Source organism: Camellia sinensis, unplaced genomic scaffold (assembly GCF_055761805.1).
Source record: "Camellia sinensis isolate YWXY unplaced genomic scaffold, ASM5576180v1 Unanchor13, whole genome shotgun sequence".
Taxonomy (NCBI): Eukaryota; Viridiplantae; Streptophyta; class Magnoliopsida; order Ericales; family Theaceae; genus Camellia; species Camellia sinensis.
The window spans coordinates 856,568-877,022 of NW_028129009.1; the positions used below are offsets into that span (position 1 = coordinate 856,568).

The 20,455-nt window shown below is 36.7% G+C and overlaps 2 protein-coding genes across 2 annotated transcripts; one reads left to right on the forward strand and one right to left on the reverse strand.

Moving 5' to 3' along the window:
* The first annotated feature begins 2,801 nt into the window (after nucleotides 1-2,801).
* Nucleotides 2,802-11,036, forward strand: LOC114280802 (uncharacterized). The gene is made up of 7 exons (XM_028223187.2): nucleotides 2,802-3,764; nucleotides 6,347-6,385; nucleotides 6,481-6,551; nucleotides 9,308-9,372; nucleotides 9,464-9,553; nucleotides 9,668-9,760; nucleotides 10,355-11,036. The coding sequence occupies exons 1-7, from the start codon at nucleotides 3,340-3,342 to the stop codon at nucleotides 10,757-10,759; spliced, it is 1,188 nt and encodes a 395-aa protein (XP_028078988.2). The 5' UTR covers nucleotides 2,802-3,339; the 3' UTR covers nucleotides 10,760-11,036.
* Nucleotides 11,037-11,998: 962 nt separating this feature from the next.
* Nucleotides 11,999-15,464, reverse strand: LOC114280803 (uncharacterized). Its single transcript, XM_028223188.2, has 5 exons — nucleotides 15,238-15,464; nucleotides 14,931-15,028; nucleotides 14,687-14,786; nucleotides 13,653-13,835; nucleotides 11,999-12,439 (listed from the first exon to the last, which is right to left on the reverse strand). Exons 1-5 carry the CDS (start codon nucleotides 15,292-15,294, stop codon nucleotides 12,317-12,319), a joined length of 561 nt encoding a protein of 186 aa, XP_028078989.2. The 5' UTR covers nucleotides 15,295-15,464; the 3' UTR covers nucleotides 11,999-12,316.
* Between the last annotated feature and the right edge of the window lie 4,991 nt (nucleotides 15,465-20,455).

Sequence of the window (20,455 nt, forward strand, 5' to 3'; positions counted from 1 at the left end):
TTTAGAATTAAATGAGTTTTCAACTTTATAAATAGGACCTGTGGAATATTATCATTAATCCTTCGTTTAGTCTATCAAACTTTTTGATTTTTTGGCTATTTTAGTTATAAAAATACAAAATAGACTAAAAAGTTAATAAGATAAAACGACACATCCAATCATAATTATTTTATTTTTTCTCTCACAAAAGTTTAAAAAACCAAAAAACCTGTTAGACTTATTTATTTTGATAATTTGTTTAATTATGTTTTAATTTATTTGGAAGAGAAAAATAGAATCAAAATTTATTTTGATGATTTATTTGAAAGAGAAAAATAGAATCAACATTTATTTTGATGATTTATTTTATTATGTTTTAATTTGTTTGAAAGAGAAAAATAGAATCAAAATTTATTTTGTCCCATTATTTCTCACATAAGCTTTTATCCTAAATGTTGTTAGAATGTATTTAATATTTGCTTAAATCAGGAATTCAAACAAACTAAAAACAGAGGTTTAAACAGTCCAAAACAGATGTTCAAACAGCCCAAAACAAAGGTTCAAACAGTCTAGCACAGTAGCAGTTCAAAGGTTCAGAAAAGTCAAAGCTCCGGACGTCCGGGTGGACATTTGGCCGGTCATCCAACCAGACGACCGGCCAGGCTATTTTTGCCCAGTTTTGCTTCGTTTCGAATTCTGCTCTTAACAGCACTGAACTACAACGGCTAGTATTCCAATTAAAGTTGTTCCAAACCAAGCCTTGTCTCCCACAAGTTCAAATTAGCAATGATGGAATGATTTATATTCAAATGAATACAACGGTTATAAATTTTATTATATATATCAAAACATCTGATGTAAACAAGTGACAGCAACTACAAACAAGAAGCAGAAACCAAAAATTATTCTTTGATCTATAATCACTCTCATCTATTCTCTGAAAAATTCTCTGAGAAGTGTTCTTCAATTTTGTTTACATCTTTCTCTCTGAAATTATACACTGAGCCTTATAGCATTAAGCTCATCTTTTTTTGTGTGAGATTTATAAAAAAACCAGAGTTTCATTTTATATATCTATATTTAAGAAATAATTATTGTAGCTTTCTATGAAAGCAAAAACACCTTCTTTTCAACCTTGTAAGAGTATAGTACACTCAGTATTCTTGGCTTAGAAAGTCTATGTAAAATCTGTGGAGGATTGTTCCATCTGTGAAAAGGTTGCTAACACCCTGTGAAGCTAGAGTATACTGAAAAATCTAAAGTGAAGCTTGAGGAGTGAATGTAGACTTGGTTGAAGTCTAACCCATATAAATCTGTTTGTTCTCTCTCTCTCCCTTATCTTTTTATTCTGCTTAACTTTATAACTATATCTCACATTTTTACTGTTCTAAATTCATTAACTAATATAATTGCTAGAATACTTGTTTTAATTATTTTTATTTTTATCTTTTGTACTAGTCATAATTTTTATTAAGGTGTTATAATTATTATTTGTAAAAACTTAATTTATCCCCCTCTTAAATTGTCTTTTGGATAACAAAACCTATTACAAACTTTTTAATCTAAACTAAAATAATTAAAATTTTAAAAAATAACTCACATCCTAAACCAAACCTAAATTAAGAGACATATTCACGTGGACCTCCGCTGACATTTCACGGTCAGGAATTTGTCTCAATATTAAAGCCAATAGGTGTAAAGTTGGCTCGCTGCGATCAATTTATATGTGGGCCTGGGCCTGGGCCGAGACAGTATCAATGCCTTAACCTCAGGCCCATTTTCAAAATTTTGAAGGCTGAGAGCAACTCAAATTGAATTGTCAATTCTTATGTGACACAACAATGGGATTATTTGAGAAGTTGATTTTTTTTTTTAATTTTTTATATGTAAAAAATGTGAGTAATGATGTGACTAAAATGAATTAAAAGTTAAAAACTAACTTTTAGCTAGTTTCACAAAAGGGCCCAATATTTTAATTTTAACGTAAAGAATAAAGTCCACCCAATATGTTAAATGTTAAGTTTGACATTTGGCATGAACTTAACATGCCAAATTTTTTATGTTTCATATTGATGTTAGATGTTGAGTCTACTCAATAAAATAATTTTATTTTTAAAAATAATAAAATAATAGATTTGACATATTAGATGAATAGTTTCTATGTTAAACTGATATACACCAATTTGCTACCTAAGCCTTTAAAGAAATTTGGCACACAAAATTTTAAAAAGTTTGAATGGAGATACTCCAAAATCAAAAAAATTCTAAGAGAAGCCATTTTATAAATTTGTAAGGCAAAAAACTCAAAGGAAAGATATCTCATTTCTAAATGTGAAAAAATTATTCAATAAATCGGGTATACTACATCATCATACTAATGTAATGTACTCAATTAATGAAACTTTAAAGAGTGTGATAATTACTAACAAAGTTTCTAAAATTACTCTATATATTAGCGAGGGACTTTGTCCTCTAGGCTCCATGTATTGTTTCCATTGGCGGAGAATGCTGATTAAATGAAATTTTAGACCTATGGAATAACTTCACCTAAATGTAGATTCTTTTTTCATGAGTCGAAAATTCGTAAGAATATACCTTAATCTGAAGCCAGTTTTATAAATTCTTTTTTTATAAGTTAAAAATTTGTTGATTGTTTGATTTTTTAAGTATGAAGGGGATCTTTGACTTGTTTTAAGAAGTAAATTAAAAGTTTTAAATTAATTTATTTATTTTTTAAAAAAGTTAAAAAAAATAAAGAAGAGATATGATAATAAATAAAAAAAACTAAAAAAATAAAAAAACTGATTTTAATAATGTTATCAAAACAAGCCTTTTGTCTATCATAAATCCATAAATCCATAAATCATCCTTTACACGTGTTAACAGAATAGTAAAGAAGTCGTTGAATTGCCTATTACGACATGACACGTGTAATCATAAAAGAGGTTGTGAATTGACCACCTTAAACAACATAAAAAAAAAAAGAAAAAGAAAAGGAAAGGAGCAATAAACGGGTAGCCGCATATTTGGAAAATGAATCTCAACCCAACAAATTTGACACGTGTTCCAATTTTCTTCGCGGAGAGAGCGAGAGCGAGAGAAAGGATAGGAAAATCACAGAAGAGAGAAAAAAGGAAAAAAAAGTTTGGAAGAAGAAATTGCGTCAATCCTCCGCTAATTCATTCAAAAACTATCTCTCTCTCTACCAGCCAGCCATTACATGCAATCGAATTGAATTCAACAAGCTCCTCCATTGCTATTTGTGAATTTCGTAAATTGAATTGAATAATTTTGTGAGAAAATCGAAATAGACAATTGGATTTTGGGAATCAATCAAAGGGAATCAATCAAAGAAGAACGATGGAAAAAGGCGATTCAGCAGCAGTAGCGGCTGTAATGCTTACATCGGGAGCTAGCGGACGAGTGAATGCGTTGTTTTCGATGCGAGTTGTGAATAGTTTGTTAATTCTGATCAATGCGATCGTCATGCTCTTCCTCTTACCATTCCGTGGTCGAAAGCGTTCCGTTTCAACCGCTGCATTGTTGCAGGATGACAAACAGGATCAGAGGAAGTTGCCGCCGGTGCTGCTGCGAGTGCCGCCCAATGTTCCGTGGAAGAGCAGCTCCGTGGTCGACCAGGACGTGGCTGCCAGGAGAGCGCTCGCGATTCGGAGGGTGATGCAGGCCAATCATGAAAACTCGCTTAGGGAATTTTCTCTGTTCGTTACATCCAGAGGGGAGACCATGTTTACTCAATCGTGGACCCTTGTTTCTAAACAAATCAGGTAGAGTACTAATATTTTTCTTTCAAATTAGCTGAATTTTGCTTTATTTTATTCTTGTTTCAATTTCTCAGTGCAATTTCTTGAGAGTTTTGTATCTTTCAATTTCTGTTACAAGGATTAAAATTGATGGAAAAATTAAATTTCACTTGGTGAGATATGGGAATGGGATCCTTTGAGAATGGAAGAACAAACTATTTTATTTCTTGAATTATTGTAGACACATATAGTATCTCTTATTTTTCTATCTCATTGAATTGACTTAAATACAACAACTAATGTAATCTATTTATAGGCAAATCCTCAGGTGTGAATACCTGATGGTGGTGAGCTATTTCCAACTCTATTCTCACATTTTTCTCATTTTCTTCTTTGTTAAGATTTTGACCATGGAGCTTCCATGAAGCTTCCATGGAGTTACTTCCGACTTGTTGATCAATCTGCAAGCTTCTGGTTTCATTGCTTCGTGATGAAGCTTCTTGTTGATGATCTCATGGCTGAGATAATCATACTTGATGGAATTGGGTTTGGATTTTTCAACAAAAATTTGATGTTTTTATTTTGTGGGTCTGTTGAATTTTTTTCTTTGTTTAATGATTTAGTTATATTCATTCATACTAGTTTTAGTATGAATGGGATTAATAGGTTTAGTTTATTTTGATTTGGTTTAGATATATGCTAGTGGTGGTTGTAAACCCAATGCGTTTCCAATTTTACATCTAAATTTTTGTGCTGTTTGACGAGTGAGAAAGATGGGTTGAATTTAAAAAACCATTTAGTAGTTATTTACGATATGCAGAGTTTAAAATTAACCAAATTATTGTTTTGAAAAAAAAGTGTGAGAAGTTAACAATTTATGGGCATTCTTACCAAATAATAAAATAAAATAAATAAGTGTGACAAAGCTTCAGAAACGTTCATATCAAATGCATATGCATTTGTTGTATACTGATTTGGTAATGGCATTGCTGGGACATTTCAATCCGTTCAGTCTGGTAATAGGAATGGCCAGAAAATCCACCTGCTTATTCTTCTTGTTTTCATGGAGACTGTAAATTTGAATGCTACAGTTCAATGAGGCTTCATAGTAATAGTAATTGATGTTCTCACACATCAACTTCAGCACCATCTGTTTTGTTTGTGGCCTACCATTAAAAACTATATAATATTTATATGATTCTCTCAATCATATCTAAATAGAATATTATTGTTGTATGCTTTTTATCACTGGTGTAATTCCCTGTACCAGGTCTGCAGCCCAAGGATTCCACGACCCAAGTATCTCTTTGATGAAAATGACTTCTTTGTTTTGTTACCCTGCTCTTTGATTTCATGCCACTAAGAGAGAGAGAGAGAAAGCTTCTTACTCTTGCAATGTGATAATGTTGGAAGTGCTTTAGTTTTGTTGTTGTCAGTCTCTTCAGTTGGCACACAATTTTAGCTAGTCAGTGTTATGAAAAAAAGAATCTGACTTGTGGGGATACCAAAAGTATGGCTTTTAACAATCATTATATGGCCTCTTGCTAGGAAGAAGATGAAAGAACTATTCATAAACATCTTTGAGGAAATTTGAAATTTGAAAGTATGGTCCATGATTCTATATTTTGGATTATCCATTTCCAAAATTTAGATTCCAGCATATTATGTTTTCTGAAATTAATTAATAACACTGAAGACAAAGAGTACATAATTTGGATCATCTGTCTCATATCCCTTACATATTGTCATATCATCAAAATAAGTGGTTAAAAGAGTATGAGACAGACAATAGTATAAAGAGCGGGACAGATGATCCATGCCCTAAAGCCATTTACTCTGATACTTATTACAATGCAACCCTAGATTTTGTCATGCTTTGGTGTAAGAGGTTTCAGAATTTAAAGATGTAGGGTTAGCAGCTTGGTGAATTATCTTTTGACTTGAATTGTACAAATAAGATAGGAGAGGTAACCAACCGGGGTGGGAACTTAGGCCACTGTTCAAATGGATTATGCTTAGATCAAGTGAATGGTTAGTTTTTGTTATGAACAAAGATGCTGCAACTAAGCCTAAGCTTCTCATGACATCGCCTAACCTGTCTCACTTCAAATTCCTGATAAACCAAAATTTGGGGGACGTGTCACTCTTTATTTATTTTTTGTTTATTAATTAATAAGTCAAAATGAAAACCTGAAAACTAATTTCTAACAATGTTGGAAAGTGGGCTGTTTTTAAGAAAAATCACTTTTCTGTAAAGCATATTTTTAATTCAGTACCAAATATGTTTCTTTTTCCATTTTGTAACAGTTTATTTCTTCTTTTTATTTTGTAACAATTTAAATGAGTTGGGTCATCTACTTACGAAAAGAAAATAGAAACATAAAAATAATAACAGAATTGGATTATTAAGTAAATGGGTTAGTTCATCATTCACAGTGGTATCTTGCAAGTATGGAATGCATGAAAATAAAGTATCTATAAATTATTTCTTGTAAAGCTTGAACGGACGTTTTTTGTTTTGTACAGGCCTTGATATTTACTGCACTTTACTGTTTGAACCACTAGATTAAAAAAGTTGATGACGATAATCAATCTGTCCTGTGCAGGGGACTTGTGGTTGTTTTGCACGGCCTGAATGAACACGGGTGTGTAATCTTCCTTTCCTCTTGGATATATAATGAACTTTAGTTGGTTCTGTAACTTGTATCATTGGTTAAGACATATGCAACTTTTATAACAGTGACAGGTATGGTGAGTTCGCAAAGGAGCTGAATGCAAATGGATTCAAGGTCTACGCAATGGATTGGACTGGTAAGCTCAAAATCATTTCACTTGGCAGACTGTTGTTGACCTTTAAGTGCCTTTGCCAAAAATATGATATAGATCATGATTTTGCAATTGTTTTTCATTCTTACCAGATAGTCCACCTCTTTTGTTTTCCTGAGGTTTTCTTTTAGGCTTCATTCAGTTGTCAGGAATTTTGTGTGAGAAAGTTGTTCCCAGGAAAAGTGTAGTGAAGCGAGGGAATATGAAATTTGTTTTCCATGTGTATTCATTTGTCGGGAAAAGAAAAGTGTATTGCTGAGACTCCTGCAAAATCTTGTGTTTTTGCGGGACATGTTTTGAGGGAAAACTTATCCTAGTGGGAAAGTTAAAGATAACTTTCTTGCTAACTGAACATGGAAAAAGTTATGGAAAAGGTGATTTTCCTATAGTTTACTTTCTTTTCCTGACAATTGAACGGGGCCTTAGTTGTCAGTATTCCTTGGTTTCACACCTGCAGCTAGCAACTTCTAGCTGTGGGAAAACATTTGACAGATGATTCAACTTTGAGTTTGATGGATTTTTATTTTCCTTCCGCAAGGATTGAATAGTCCCCCTCTGATACTCCTTGGAGCTGGTGAATCTGTCATAAGATATTAGTGAGTGAGCCTAAATTGTGTGCATCAGTTTCACGATGACTGCAATCTCATTCATAATCTCATTACCTTGTGGCATGCCACAAATCGTTTCAAGTCATTACTTGATGATGCCTGTATTTGGAAATTGTTTAATTCCCTTCTTTTCTGTTTTAATGGAATTAATGAACCTTTGTTTTCAAGTTCGGCATGAATGTTGTGAGAATTAAGTTTGAAATGTGTGGTCAATGGCTTCCCTATTCTCCCAGCATAAAGGAGCAGCAGCAGACTTTTGAATCTTAAGGACCAGAAAAGATAAAACACTCTTCACGTTTTTTGACGTTGTTTGTGTGCAAGTGCAACCACAATAATTTTGGGTGGTTCAATTCTTTCTTGTAAATAGATATTAAGAGAGATCATATTACTGAAGAAAAAATAATTTTGAGAGAGAGAGGTTTTCTCTTTCCACCTTCCTGACTCCTAGGAATGAACAGTACATTTTACCCGTCCCATATACACCAGGTAATCATTGAGATAAATCCCTTAGGATGGTCTTAAGGGTAATTTCTCAAACTCAAGACCTCTGTCTCTTGAGTTAGGATCTTGAACATTTCTTCTAGCCATTGAATTTGAGAGTATTTGTTCCCTGCATACCTGGTGCACTTGCTTTAGCTAACATGTTGAGGTAAGACAAGTCCACTATTTTTCATCATTTTATATCACCAGGTAAATGGTAAGTGAGACATCATCCATCTTTGCTATTTTCTTAATGATTATAATACTAAATTAGAAACCAATCACGAGTATCGGAGTAGGTGGTGATAAAAAAAAACACAGTTAGTAAAGGCCAGTGGGAATAATATTATTAGTTGTGCACGCATTCATCATCTTCTATTTCAGAACAGTGTTTCCTCTTGGATAGAATTGTCAAATTCCACACTAGGGCACAAAAACTAAAATGATTAGTGTTCAATGGTATAAATGCTATGACCCTCGTTTGGGAAGTTGACTATTTTAGTTGTGTTTGGGAAGAGGGTGGGATTATTTTGTAGTTGGATGTGATGTTTGTGAGAGAAAAAGTGAAATGATTATGGGTTTGATGTGATATTTTGTCTTATTGGCTATTTTTTGTAGATTTTAGCCAAAAAAAAGCCCAAACCCAACTTGCCAAACACCCCCATGTTATTTTCTGAGGCTGAAATACTTGATCTGTCAGGAGTAACGAGCATGAAGTTTCAAGCTCATTTTTCCTCTTTTTCAAACATAGCATCCACTCTTTCCATGCATCCTTTTGGTAATCATTCAAAAGAAGTAGCCTTATTATTCTTAATTTATGTTTTGAAGTCTAGAGAACACGATTCTTCAACTATGCATATCTATATTTGGATGTTGCAGGGATGAGTGTAAACCAATTTGGATGCCATTGGTGCGAAAAAGTAAATTGTGAAGCTCCAGTTATTAAGTAAGCTTATTATTTGAGTCTTTGCATTTGAGGCATGCTAGTTAAGGAAATTTGAAGCCTTGAGAGAGTGCAGTAACATAAATCTAGTGCTAGTGTGCTTTTCTATAAACTTTTTTCCCCCCTGCTTCATGCCAAATTAAAGCATTCTATTGATTCTTTATGGAGTTGAATTTTTTATATGCTGTCAAAATTTTAGACCGAACTTGTTTATAGGTTAATTCTAACGCTGGCCACTGGAAAAAGGCTTGTGGTTAAGTAAGCTCACATGGTCTCTGTAAATTAGGTCATAGAAGGGCTGACAATTCATATTTGAATTAAAACATAATCAGAGAACTATACTTTCCATGATAGTTACTATGCTCATAGAATAAGCTAAATGGCATATCAGTTTCTTCATCATTTAACCCCCTTTTTAGTGCAGTTTTTGAAATTGATATGTGGTGTTCAATTTGCTCTTGCGTGCGCACGTGTGCGCGTGCATGATGAACATTAACCTTTTCTTTTCTCTTGGCTTTGTTCAGTTCTTTCATTTTTTTTTTTTTTTTCGGGGAGGGGGTGTGTTGAAATATAGGACATCATTGACTGGGTTATTTGCTTGAGCAAATCTCAGTTCTAGTTTCTTCTTCTTATTGTTCTCTTTCTCACGTGTTATTCTGTTTATGTACTTCAATATTTTCAATAATTGATTCAAACTCATCTTGTTTTAGGACACGGTGGAAGTGATGGGCTGCATGCATATGTTCACTCTCTTGATGAAGCTGTTGCGGACATGGTATGCGTTGAGACTCCCTTTAAAAGATGCATATATAAGATTACATTTAAAATGGGATGTATCATTAATTCGTCTGCTTTCGTGCACGTAGAAATCATTTATTGGAAAAGTTGTAGCTGAAAATCCTGGACTTCCATGTTTTTGCTTTGGGCATTCCACTGGTGGAGCCATAATCCTTAAGGTGAGGTTGGTTTGACATGTTTGTTGATTTTTGATATTGATATATATATATATATATAAGCTTGTGAGTCTAGGAATGTTTTAAGTTTGTATTGTTTCACATAAATAATTGTAGGCAGTACTGGACCCAAATATTGAAGCCTGCATTGCTGGTGTTGTGCTCACTTCCCCTGCAGTAGGAGTTCAACCATCCCATCCAATTTTTACAGTAAGAGTAACTTTTTATTTTTTCTTTTAATCATATTTCCCATTTTCCTTATCATTTGTTATGGCTTTTGAAATTATGAATCCAAAAAACTAAGTAGTCTTGAATATGAGAGTCGGCATCAGGCTGGGCCGGACCAGCCCACAAAATTGGGGCCCAAGCCTGCCTGTGGGTTAAGCCCAGCAAGCTTGTTCCGGTTAGGCCAAGCCGGGGCAAAAACTTTAGGCCTAAGGCTTGTCCAAATGGGCTTGCATCAAGTGGGCTAGCGGACAGGCCATGGGTCTAGCCCAATAGGGCAAGATTGGGACATCCTTCAGGCTTTTATTTATTTCTTTCATATTTTTTCTTATACTTTTATATTTTCTACCAAGCTCCGAGGCCAGACCAGCAAACTATCTCTCACAAGTTCGGCCTCAACACGTAGGCCCAGCCCAGCCCAGCTCCAATCCAAGCATTATTCAGGCAAGCTCAAAATGCTTAGGGTACGGGCTTGGGCCAGGCAGGTGTAGGTTGTACTTTGAGCCTTGAGGCCAAATGACGACCCTTACTTGAATATCTCTCCTAATCACGTCCTTGATGAATGATGGCATGATGCAGGTACTTGCCCCAGTTTTCTCCTGGTTGTTTCCAAGATTGCAATTAAGAGCTGCAAACAAGCAGGGAATGGTGGTTTGTCGGGATCCAGAAGCACTGGTGGCAAAGTATTCGGATCCACTGGTTTATACCGGATCCATCAGGATAAGGACTGGTTATGAGATTCTCCGAATCACGACATACTTGCAGCAGAATCTGAGAAGATTGAAAGTGCCATTTCTAGTTCTCCATGGTACCACTGACACGATTACTGACCCGGAGGCTTCTAAAAAACTATATGAAGAAGCCTCCTCAACTGACAAAACCATCAAACTGCTTCAAGGATGCTTGCATGATCTACTATTTGAACCCGAACGAGAAATGATCGTGGAAACCATTATTGATTGGTTGAATTGTAGAGTCTATTAAGGTTATTGGCTGAGTCGTGCTCGACTGTGCTCATGTGGGGAGAGAGAGAGAGAGAGACGCCAACCACCAATTGGGGTAGCATTAGCAAGTTCAATTTTGGGCTAATGACCACTTTTTGAAGCTTTGCTAGCGACTTGTATCTGTATGAATAAAGTATGATAATTTTTTGCTGAAACTTTGACACGACGCAGCACCATCTATATTTGTATGATGATTCTGTGTGTAAGTGTATTATTTTCCAAATTTTCTCTCTTCTTAATCTGATCAGTCTTTTTTACCTTTGCTCAAGTTGCTGCTTGGGGTACCTGCTATTGTGGCTATCCTTCATTGTATTCATTTAGGTTTTATGAGGTTTGACTACAACTTTGAAGCCTACCAGTATTCTTGCCTTGTGTTTACATGGATTCGGGTTAGAGGTCAAACTTTACAAATATCAAATTTAAGAGTACACGAACTCAAGAAAACATTATCATTTATCTTTTATTTTTATCATTTATCTTTTATTTTTTATTTTTAATATATTATGTAAGATGAAATGGTATTATACATAACAAACAGTCTCAAAAAGACATTATAATTTTTTTTTATAGTAATTGTACAATAATAAATTTATATAATAATAATGTTAAATACAAATATATAAGAAGTACCAGATAAAAAGCATCAAACACATCACACCCCCTTGTCCAAGTGTCCATGAATATTAATTTATTTTCAAGAATTCATATAAATATAGTCACTAATACTCTAGCTCGTTCTGTAAACAACTTTTCAACTTAATATATCTTTGTTTTGTTGTTTCTCCAAAAAAAAAAAAAAGGGGTACATGCATGGATGACACACCCGAGTGAGTTAAGCCAGCGGACTAGATATATGGCCCTAAAATAAAGGCCGGCTGGACAAAATATAAATTATTATTGGATGAGAAAATGAACACATAATGTTCTAGACCTGCTAGATGATTTTTGGAGTGTCGGGCATATATCAAAATAGGGGGTAAAATAAAGATGAGTTTCTATTATCAGGCTCATATTCAAAAATACAGCAGGCCATGACTAGAGACCACTATACAAAACTTGTATTTGTTAGTGTTGCTTTACATTATCAATCAACAATGGCATTCAGGATAATGTATAAAAAGGAAATATTATTGTAACCACTTGGGCTTGAACCTCCAGTTGACATAACACATGGAAGAATAAGAAAGTTCATCATAACAATTTCAGTTTATGCATAGAATAAGCTATCAAATGCTGTGGCTTCCACAAATTCTAAATTCATGCTCTGAGTCTGAGCATATAATAAAAATTGGTGAAAGTTTCCAAGAAATAACTTTCGACAGGATGCACTTCCTGTTAAGTATTTTCAGAAATTACAAAAAACAGATGTGAAATCTCCAAAATCTAATCAAAATTCCCATAAGAGTTTTAAGATAAAGCAATTGTAAATTCTAAAATAAAAACAGCAGATGAAAATCTGTTGTTAGAGGTAATAGGGATGACATGAAAACCATAAATTTTATATACAATATATGAGAGTCTGCGTAGCCTAGCATGTTTACTCATCATCTTTGTATGGATACTCCTCAGGAACTAGCTTCAAAAGTTTGACCTGCAACTCAAATGCATCATCCCCTCTAAGCATATCACGGAGCCACGTGACTTCAGTTTTCATTGACACCTGAGCATGGGGAACAAAATCAGTACTGAGCATCTTTATAAAGAGCAATGATCCGTTCTTGACCCAATCGAGCATTGGACATGCAATACTCACCAAAGATAGCAGAAGGCCTCGATGCCCTTTCTTTTTAGATTCAATTTTATTAACATCGTTTGTGTAATTAAAAGTATTTCCGCTTCCCTTCATTATATCTGCCCTTTTTTGGTCTTTATTTATTTTTTCTTTCTTCTCCTTTTTCTTTTATTTTTGTTATTTATGCTTCCTTTCATGGTCCTAGCTCTCTCTCATTCTATTGTTTTCTCTGAGATGTCCACAACATGAAATTGTCTTCCCTTCTTATACCTGTTTTTGACATCGTCATTGGTAATTTGTGCAATGAGCATTTGAGATGTCTTAATATGAAAGAAAACATTCTAAAGAGCTCAAGCACTCTCAAAGCAATCAATTTTTATCTTCCATCCCTTGACAATTTCACAAAAAAACCAATATCATAGTCAAAATGTTGTCTTCTGGGAAATAGAAACAGGACTAGACAAGATTTCTAGAAACCAGAATTGCAAAAACTACAGGGAATGATGGAATCCTTAAGAATTAATTTTAATAACAATTAAATTTCAAAATGACAAAAGACATGCATTAAAAGAAAATAAGGCAGTTCGAGGAAGCAAGGCGTGAAATGGTGCTTCTTACAGATAAAAGATGACAATGCCTTTAATACCATGAAAAAAGAAAAAAAGACATGCATTAAAAGAAAATAAGGCAGTTCGAGGAAGCAAGGCGTGAAATGGTGCTTCTTACAGATAAAAGATGACAATGCCTTTAATACCATGAAAAAAGAAAAATAGATAACAATCATGTTATTCCTGCCCTCCATTGACATTTCATTATATGTAATAATATTGTAGTCAAAGACGGGACATATGGTTTTCCTAAGTCATGTTTGAGCAATCATGTTCCTGTAGTGAGTTAAGCAACTTCATCACAGGCGATGTAGTCACTGCCGCAAGTACATAGGAATCCTATCCTAGCACAAGCCACTGCGCCGTAAGAAAATTTATAAATATTTCACATAAAAAAATGCAAAATTCAAAAGATGCAATGTGCAGAAAACTAAAATCAGGTCAATCATCCAAAGCAAAAGAAAAAAATGTCATAACATAAAGAAACTAGAAATGGGAGATCTGAAATAGTTTGATACAAGGGAAAAGCTTACCATCTCCAGTGCTCCTCTAATAATTCCACTTAAGATGTTGCAATAATATAGACCTTGGCATGTATCAGGAAGCTCAACAAAGTCTACTAGTGGGTTATCCTCCAAAATAAGACTGCAACAGGTTCCATCAGCATCCACATTGGTCACTGATGCAGTGACCCCCAAGAACATTTTGAAACCAACCTGTTTGCAAGTATTGCTAGCTAATGAATGAAAAAACCAAATATTTGAAGATAGACACCAAAAATACTATGACGGTAAGATGAAATGATATGACAAGTCTGAAGTATATCATAACATCTTTTTATTTTTTCTATTTATCTAGTATCTTTATAACAAATTTATCTTTACTTATTTAGTTCAATCCTCAAGGTAACCATCTCAAGTTGTCTCTGACTCCTCTTTTATTAATCACCATGCTTTCTCACATCTCCACACAGCAGAATCTTCATATTGAATCCTTTTCAAAAGAACTACAAAATTCCTATTATCCACTCACCCCTTTTTGGTAAGAAAGGGTCTATTACCCAAAATAAAATACATAAATGAAACTGAAAACACTTCCCATGAAGGTGAACCGGCAAAACCCTCAAGGGTAAGCAATCCAAAAGACCTAGCCTAGAAAAGAAGATGAAACCCTCACAGCCCAAGAGACTAATCCAAACAAAACAGCATCTCACAACACAAAACCAAACCTAAACTAGAGAGCACAAACTACAAGGCCACATTCTGAAAGGTAAATTAGTCATTGCCACCTCGCTCTTCTACCTACTTAACAGAAACACGTAGATTACCATTGTACGATTTTATTTTATTTTTTTAAAAAGTTTTTTCTGATTTAAAGAGCTAACAGAAAACCTAAAACTAGTGTATACAATGGACTCTGTTTCACAATTTAGAAGCAAAAGTGATATACTGTTTCCCATTTCTAACTAATCTACCATGTCAATATTAAAGCAGACAACAGTAGTAACAATTATATATATATATATATATTATTGGGTAGGAAACAACAATGGGGGATAATAATGGACCTTTGCGATTACTTCAGCTGTTTCCTTGAAGTCAACGCATCTGGAGACATTGGATTTTGCCAAGAACTCATCAATTAATCGAATTCCAATATTATAACCCCTGCAAAAGAATTAGGCATCCAATTGCACATTATCAAACTATTATTCAAACGATCTTCAAACAAACAAAATCAACTAAAAATTCTAACAGGAATGTCAATAGTGGTTTATATAAATATATATATAGAGAGAGAGATATATATACATTTGATCAAGCTGTTTGTTGACTTCCTCAACCTCCTCCAGATCCGTAAGGAGTTGACGCACGATGGCTCCATAGGTTAGGGTGAAGAGCTCGGCGTTCTGTAATCAATCAAATTTGACATGACCTAGTCAACGTTTTCAAATAGATACATATGGCGGATTCGTTTCCTAGGAAAATAGCAAGAAAGAAAAATTCGAGAACGGCCATGTTAAAAAATACAAATGGACCGGAAAGAATATCGTTTATTTTCATTTTCGTATAATTCCCGGGAAACAAACAGAGAGAGAGAGAGAGAGAGTTATGGTACCACGCGCTCAACATTGGCAAAAATGGCGTCGCCAGATCTGGGAGCAACCGGAGCCATAGAAGAGAGTGGAATTTAGGATAGATTTTTGTGGACTACGCTGCTGCTGCTAACTCAAAACGCCCCTTTCCTTCTTTCTTCCTTCCTTGCAAATTTCCTGTTGTTTTTGCAGTTTTTTTTTTTTTTTTTTTTTTTTTTTTTTTTCAAAATATGGTTTATGGAAGAAAAAAAAAAAATTAAGTTCGTTTGTTTTAGTTTTAAAATTAGAGTAATGATTCATCTCCCTTTTTTCCCCACCCCCTTTGACCCCCTCTCTCTCTCTCATTGGTTACCTTTTCTTTTTCTTTTTCTTTTTTTTCCCGCTCCTCCAATCACCCCCTGCCACGTGGCAAAAGGGGGTGAGGGGGTGACCCCCAAAAGGGGGTCCCAAGCATTATTCTTAAAATTATGATTTAAATTTGAAATTGTATTTTGAATTTTTAAATCAGTTTTTTTTTTTTTTTTTTCAAAATATGGTTTATGGAAGAAAAAAAAAATTAAGTTAGTTTGTTTTAGTTTTAAAATTATGATTTAAATTTGAAATTGTATTTTGAATTTTTAAATCCTGATTTGAAAAGAAAAAATTTATTTAGTTATGGATTTTGAAAATAATTTTTGAGATGATTTGTAATTTTTTTTTATTAATATATAGAATGTAAGAGGAGAGATGAGAAAAAAATATATATTAATTTATTGATTAATAATAATAACAGTGCTAGGACCTCATAAATTATTCTGAACCTCTAATTTTTAGCTTTTTTTTATTACAATAATAACATCAAATAAAATTACTACAAAATATATCATTAATTTTGGGACACCTCATCTTACAATTAAATCTACATACATACTGTGTGAGTGATTTTCTGACCACACTACCCGCTTAGTAACCAGCTGGAGAGCACCGGCAGAATAGATCGCACCTGGCTGACCTGCAACAGAAAGAGAAGATTCCGGCAGTGGTTCGTCCACCCGGGGACACTCCGACGATGAAGTCAGTATATCTCTCAAAGATAAATCAAGTGCTAAACTCACAAGCTTGAGTATCAAAAGCATAAAATTGCGTACCTTAGACCCACGGGGTGCCTCTCTTTTATAGTTACCTCAATCCTAATCTCAATAGAAGTCTAACTTCTATGGATTCATGTTCAGTACTTACTTTAGACTCCTTCAGAGATAAAGATAAACTCTCTAAGAGCTTTATCCTTATCTTGGCTAAGTCTCTTCTTTATTCTAGGACTCTTGTCTCTTATCCGCTTTTCTCGGACTTCGATATCTTCGGAGATAACCTCGGCTTAACCAAGATCACCTCGGCGTCATGATCTGGACACGTGGCACCTCAACTGACACGTCGGCGTCACCTTAGCCACATGTTGGTACTCAGAAAATATATCCCCACAACTGCCCCCTAGATTCTATTACCTCGGCATTCTGAGGTGATGGAACCTATATCTGTGCTTCCTTTCAGTTTGTCGACGTAACAGCTCTAGCCGAGATCATCATTTAAAGGCTGACATGCCTTCTTTAAAGATCAAGACTTCTAAGTGCCCTTCTTTGTTTGTGAGCTGTCGTGCACAAACAACTCAACTGTTTCAGCCACGCGTCTTCTTCTTACTGGATCGTATTCCGGACGCGCCTGTAGATCGTTTTTGTGCTTGTATGCGCCGCCTGACGGATTCGTTTTTCTAGAGTCATTGATTTCCTTTTTGCCGCCGTTTCAAGTTTAATCAAAACTTTTTCTTTCCCTTATCTTTTCACTTTACTCTTTCTCGTCTGAAGCTTTTTCTCTCTCTTTCTTGTTTTACCCTTCGAAATCCTCCATTGCTCAAGCTTTCCAAAGCTCTGCAACCATCGTCGTTCATTTTTTTCGACTAAGTTTGTGCTGATTCTCCCGTCCGCCGCCGTCTTCTGTCCTCGGAAATACTCAACACCAGCTTCGTTCTTCCTCTGGTAATACACTTATTCCTTCTTATTCCAGTTTCTTAATTTGTTTTTCTGGAACTTGTTGTTATTACTACTTCATTCGAATGTTCAATTTGTGAATCTGAATGCGTTTATTCCATGATTTGGCCCTTGCCCATATCTTGAACACACGCACTGTTTCACCACTTCCCTGTATTTTTGCCACTGATCCTGGCCCTATACTTCTTGTATTCTTTATGCTCTTGATAGACCATCTCTGTTCTTGATTCTGAAACTCCGTTCTTGTTTCTGTTTTTTGTGTCTTTTCCAGATTCGTGCCTTCAGTCTTCGATTCCATAGACTTAGGTTTTGGGATTTGTCTGTAGAACCCATAATTTAGGAAAAAACTGAAACGAACTTCCTTTAGATCCATACAAACCTTTATCAAAGTGTACTTTTAGGTTTTTAGCCGAGGTCCTTTAAACCTTCCAAAAATACTTCTTCCTGAAATCTGATATCTCCACTTAAGCCGACATCATGGGCATGTGGAAACATAGAGTAAACACCCCATCTAAACTGGAATTCTTTAGACAAGAGTTTGAAATCCCAGCCGACGTCCATCTGAGGTTGGCTGGGGATAATGACTCCATCATGCCTACTGATCATTCCATGCCCTTCCCTGTGGTAGCCTTCATTGAGTGTGGACTTCGGTTCCCACTCAACATCCTTTTTCGTGAAATACTTCATTATTATAAGTTGAACCCAATGCAACTTTCCATCAACTCCTATCGAACCATCAATGGTATCATAGCCTTAGCAAAACAAGAGAACGCTAGGATCACATTAGTCGATATCCAGTATTACTACACTATGTGTGGCCTCAAAAAAGACACCGACTACGTTTACTACCTCAAGCCGAGGTCCACTGAATACAAAATTGTCGCCGACCTCCCTGACTCCAACAAGGGAGCTGGGGATGATTATTTCATTACTTCGGGGAACTGGGAGTTCGCTCCAGATGAAGACCTCCATCTCTTCCCTCTCCTTCCATCAGTCTTTGTAGAGGGTAATGGTAAGAGCCCTGCATTCATACCTATATTTTTTTTTAAAGTCTTGCGTACTTTATCTATTTCTTAGGTGCCGTTTGGTAACACTTACGTTTTCAGTTTTCTGTTTATATTTACAAAAATTTTAAAAACTCAAATAAAAACTTGTTTGGTAAAATTTTTGATTTATAAATCAGTGGTCTCAGTTTATAAATTTGGCCAAAAAATGAAAACACAAAAAATGTGTTTCCATTTTGAGTTTTCAGTTTTTTTTTTTTTTTTACCACCCAACACTAGCCACCACCCGCTACCATTTTCCACCACCGTCTTCCGTCACCACCACCCACCACTCACCCCCACCACCACCACCACCACCACCACCACCACTACCCACCACCTACCTGCCATCCACCCGCCACCACCCACCACTTGCCATTACCATCCACCGCCTGCCACCTCCACCTACTTGCCACCACCACTCACCACGCACCTACCACCACCACCACCAGCCACCCACCACCACCAGTCACCTGCCACTCACCCGCCACCACCACCCACCACCCACTACCACCACCACCACCACCATCACCCACTACCCATCCATCTGCCACCACCACCCGCCACCACCACCACCACTACCCACTCGTTACCACCTACCACCTGCCACCGTCACCCACCCACTCACCCACCATCCGCCACTTACCCGCCACCACCCACCACCACCCGCCATCCGCCACCCACTTGTCACCACACACTTGCCACCACCCGCCACCATCCACCACCCGCCGCCACCACCACCACCACCGTCACCCACCCATCCACCATCACCACCCACTACCACCCGCCATCCGCCATCCGTCACCCACCTGCCACTACCATCCACCACCCGCGACCGTCACCCACCCACCCACCCATCATCACCACCCGCCACCACCTACCACCACCCACTTGCCACCACCACCCACTCGCTACCATCCACCACCCGCCACCGTCACCCATTCACTCACCATCACCACCACCCGCCACCACCACCCACCTGCCACCACTACCCACTACCCGCCACCACCACCACCACCGCTACCACCCGCCACCATCACCCATCCACCCACCCGCCCGCCCACCACCACCACCACCACCGTCACCCACTGCCACCACCCACCGCCATCTACCCACCACCCATTGTCACCACTTTCCACCACCGTCTTCCGCCGCCACTTGCCACCACTCGTCATTTCTCACTCTTTTTTATATTTTAAATTTTTTTTAAACATTTTGTCAATTACCAAACGCGTTTGTAGTTTATGTTTTTCAAAAAATAAACAAAAAATAAACAAAAACCAGTTTATAAAATTTTTGTAAATATAAACTGAAAACGTAAACGTTACCAAACACACCCTTAGTGTTTGCTTTTCTTGTAGCTATTCCTAAGCCACCAAAGAACTTTTGTCAATCCTTCGTCCCCAGCAAGGATTTGAAGAGACTCTTGGACCTGCCAGTTCATAAACGAACGGCGCCTCTGCTTCTTAATTTTATTCCAACGTACAAGTCAGCTTTGCCCGACGTTCTTAGGAGGAAGAAGAAAAGCCTTTCTCCACCCTCTACCACAACGCCACAGACCGCATCCACATCTCGGACAGACCAATGGGTCAACCTCTGATCCAGCCGAGCAACCGTCAACTTCAGCTCCATACTTGATTCCAATATCCCAACGTCGCCGTCGACGCCGAACAGTTTCTACTGCCGAGATGGGTCGCCCAAAACCAATTGCAAAAGATTTGTTGGCCACCATCCCTTCTGATGTTGATGCACAACCAACTCAAACCCTTCCTCCACCGAAGCCGAAAAGAATAAAAAAAGCTCAGCCAAAGGCTAAAGTTACTCAAGTTGAGTCTGAGGATGCTTTGCCAATATCCAAGTTGGCTAAGAGTGACAAATCTCAACCCTCTGCTGGGAAGAGGTGCTCTGAGGTCCAACCATCCGAATTGCCAAAATCGAAGAAGCCGAGATCATCTTCTGCAACGACTTCGGGGTCTAAGAGGCCTGCTGCCCCTTGGGCCCCTGAAATAACCTTGGAAGATAAGCCAGTCATGGCCAATGATAGCGCCGAGGATATCAATGTCGGCATTGCGCTTAGTACTGCTCTGCTTCTACCAGGCGATCTGGAGCGAAACGCCGGGTTCAGCGAGTACGAGAACTATGCCTTGATGCTTCAGCGTTCTGTCCAAGTAAGTGTC

What these genes read in the sequence shown, in the direction of transcription:
- LOC114280803 (XM_028223188.2), bottom strand. Translation starts at nt 15,294, where the DNA reads ATGGCTCCGGTTGCTCCCAGATCTGGCGACGCCATTTTTGCCAATGTT. An exon ending in CAGCTGAAGTAATCGCAAAG is followed by an intron (nt 13,836 to 14,686) that starts GTCCATTATTAT and finishes ACTTGCAAACAG; the next exon opens with GTTGGTTTCAAAATGTTCTT. An exon ending in TTAGAGGAGCACTGGAGATG is followed by an intron (nt 12,440 to 13,652) that starts GTAAGCTTTTCC and finishes CCCCATGCTCAG; the next exon opens with GTGTCAATGAAAACTGAAGT.
- LOC114280802 (XM_028223187.2), top strand. Translation starts at nt 3,340, where the DNA reads ATGGAAAAAGGCGATTCAGCAGCAGTAGCGGCTGTAATGCTTACATCG. An exon ending in CACGGCCTGAATGAACACGG is followed by an intron (nt 6,386 to 6,480) that starts GTGTGTAATCTT and finishes CTTTTATAACAG; the next exon opens with TGACAGGTATGGTGAGTTCG. An exon ending in ATGAAGCTGTTGCGGACATG is followed by an intron (nt 9,373 to 9,463) that starts GTATGCGTTGAG and finishes TCGTGCACGTAG; the next exon opens with AAATCATTTATTGGAAAAGT.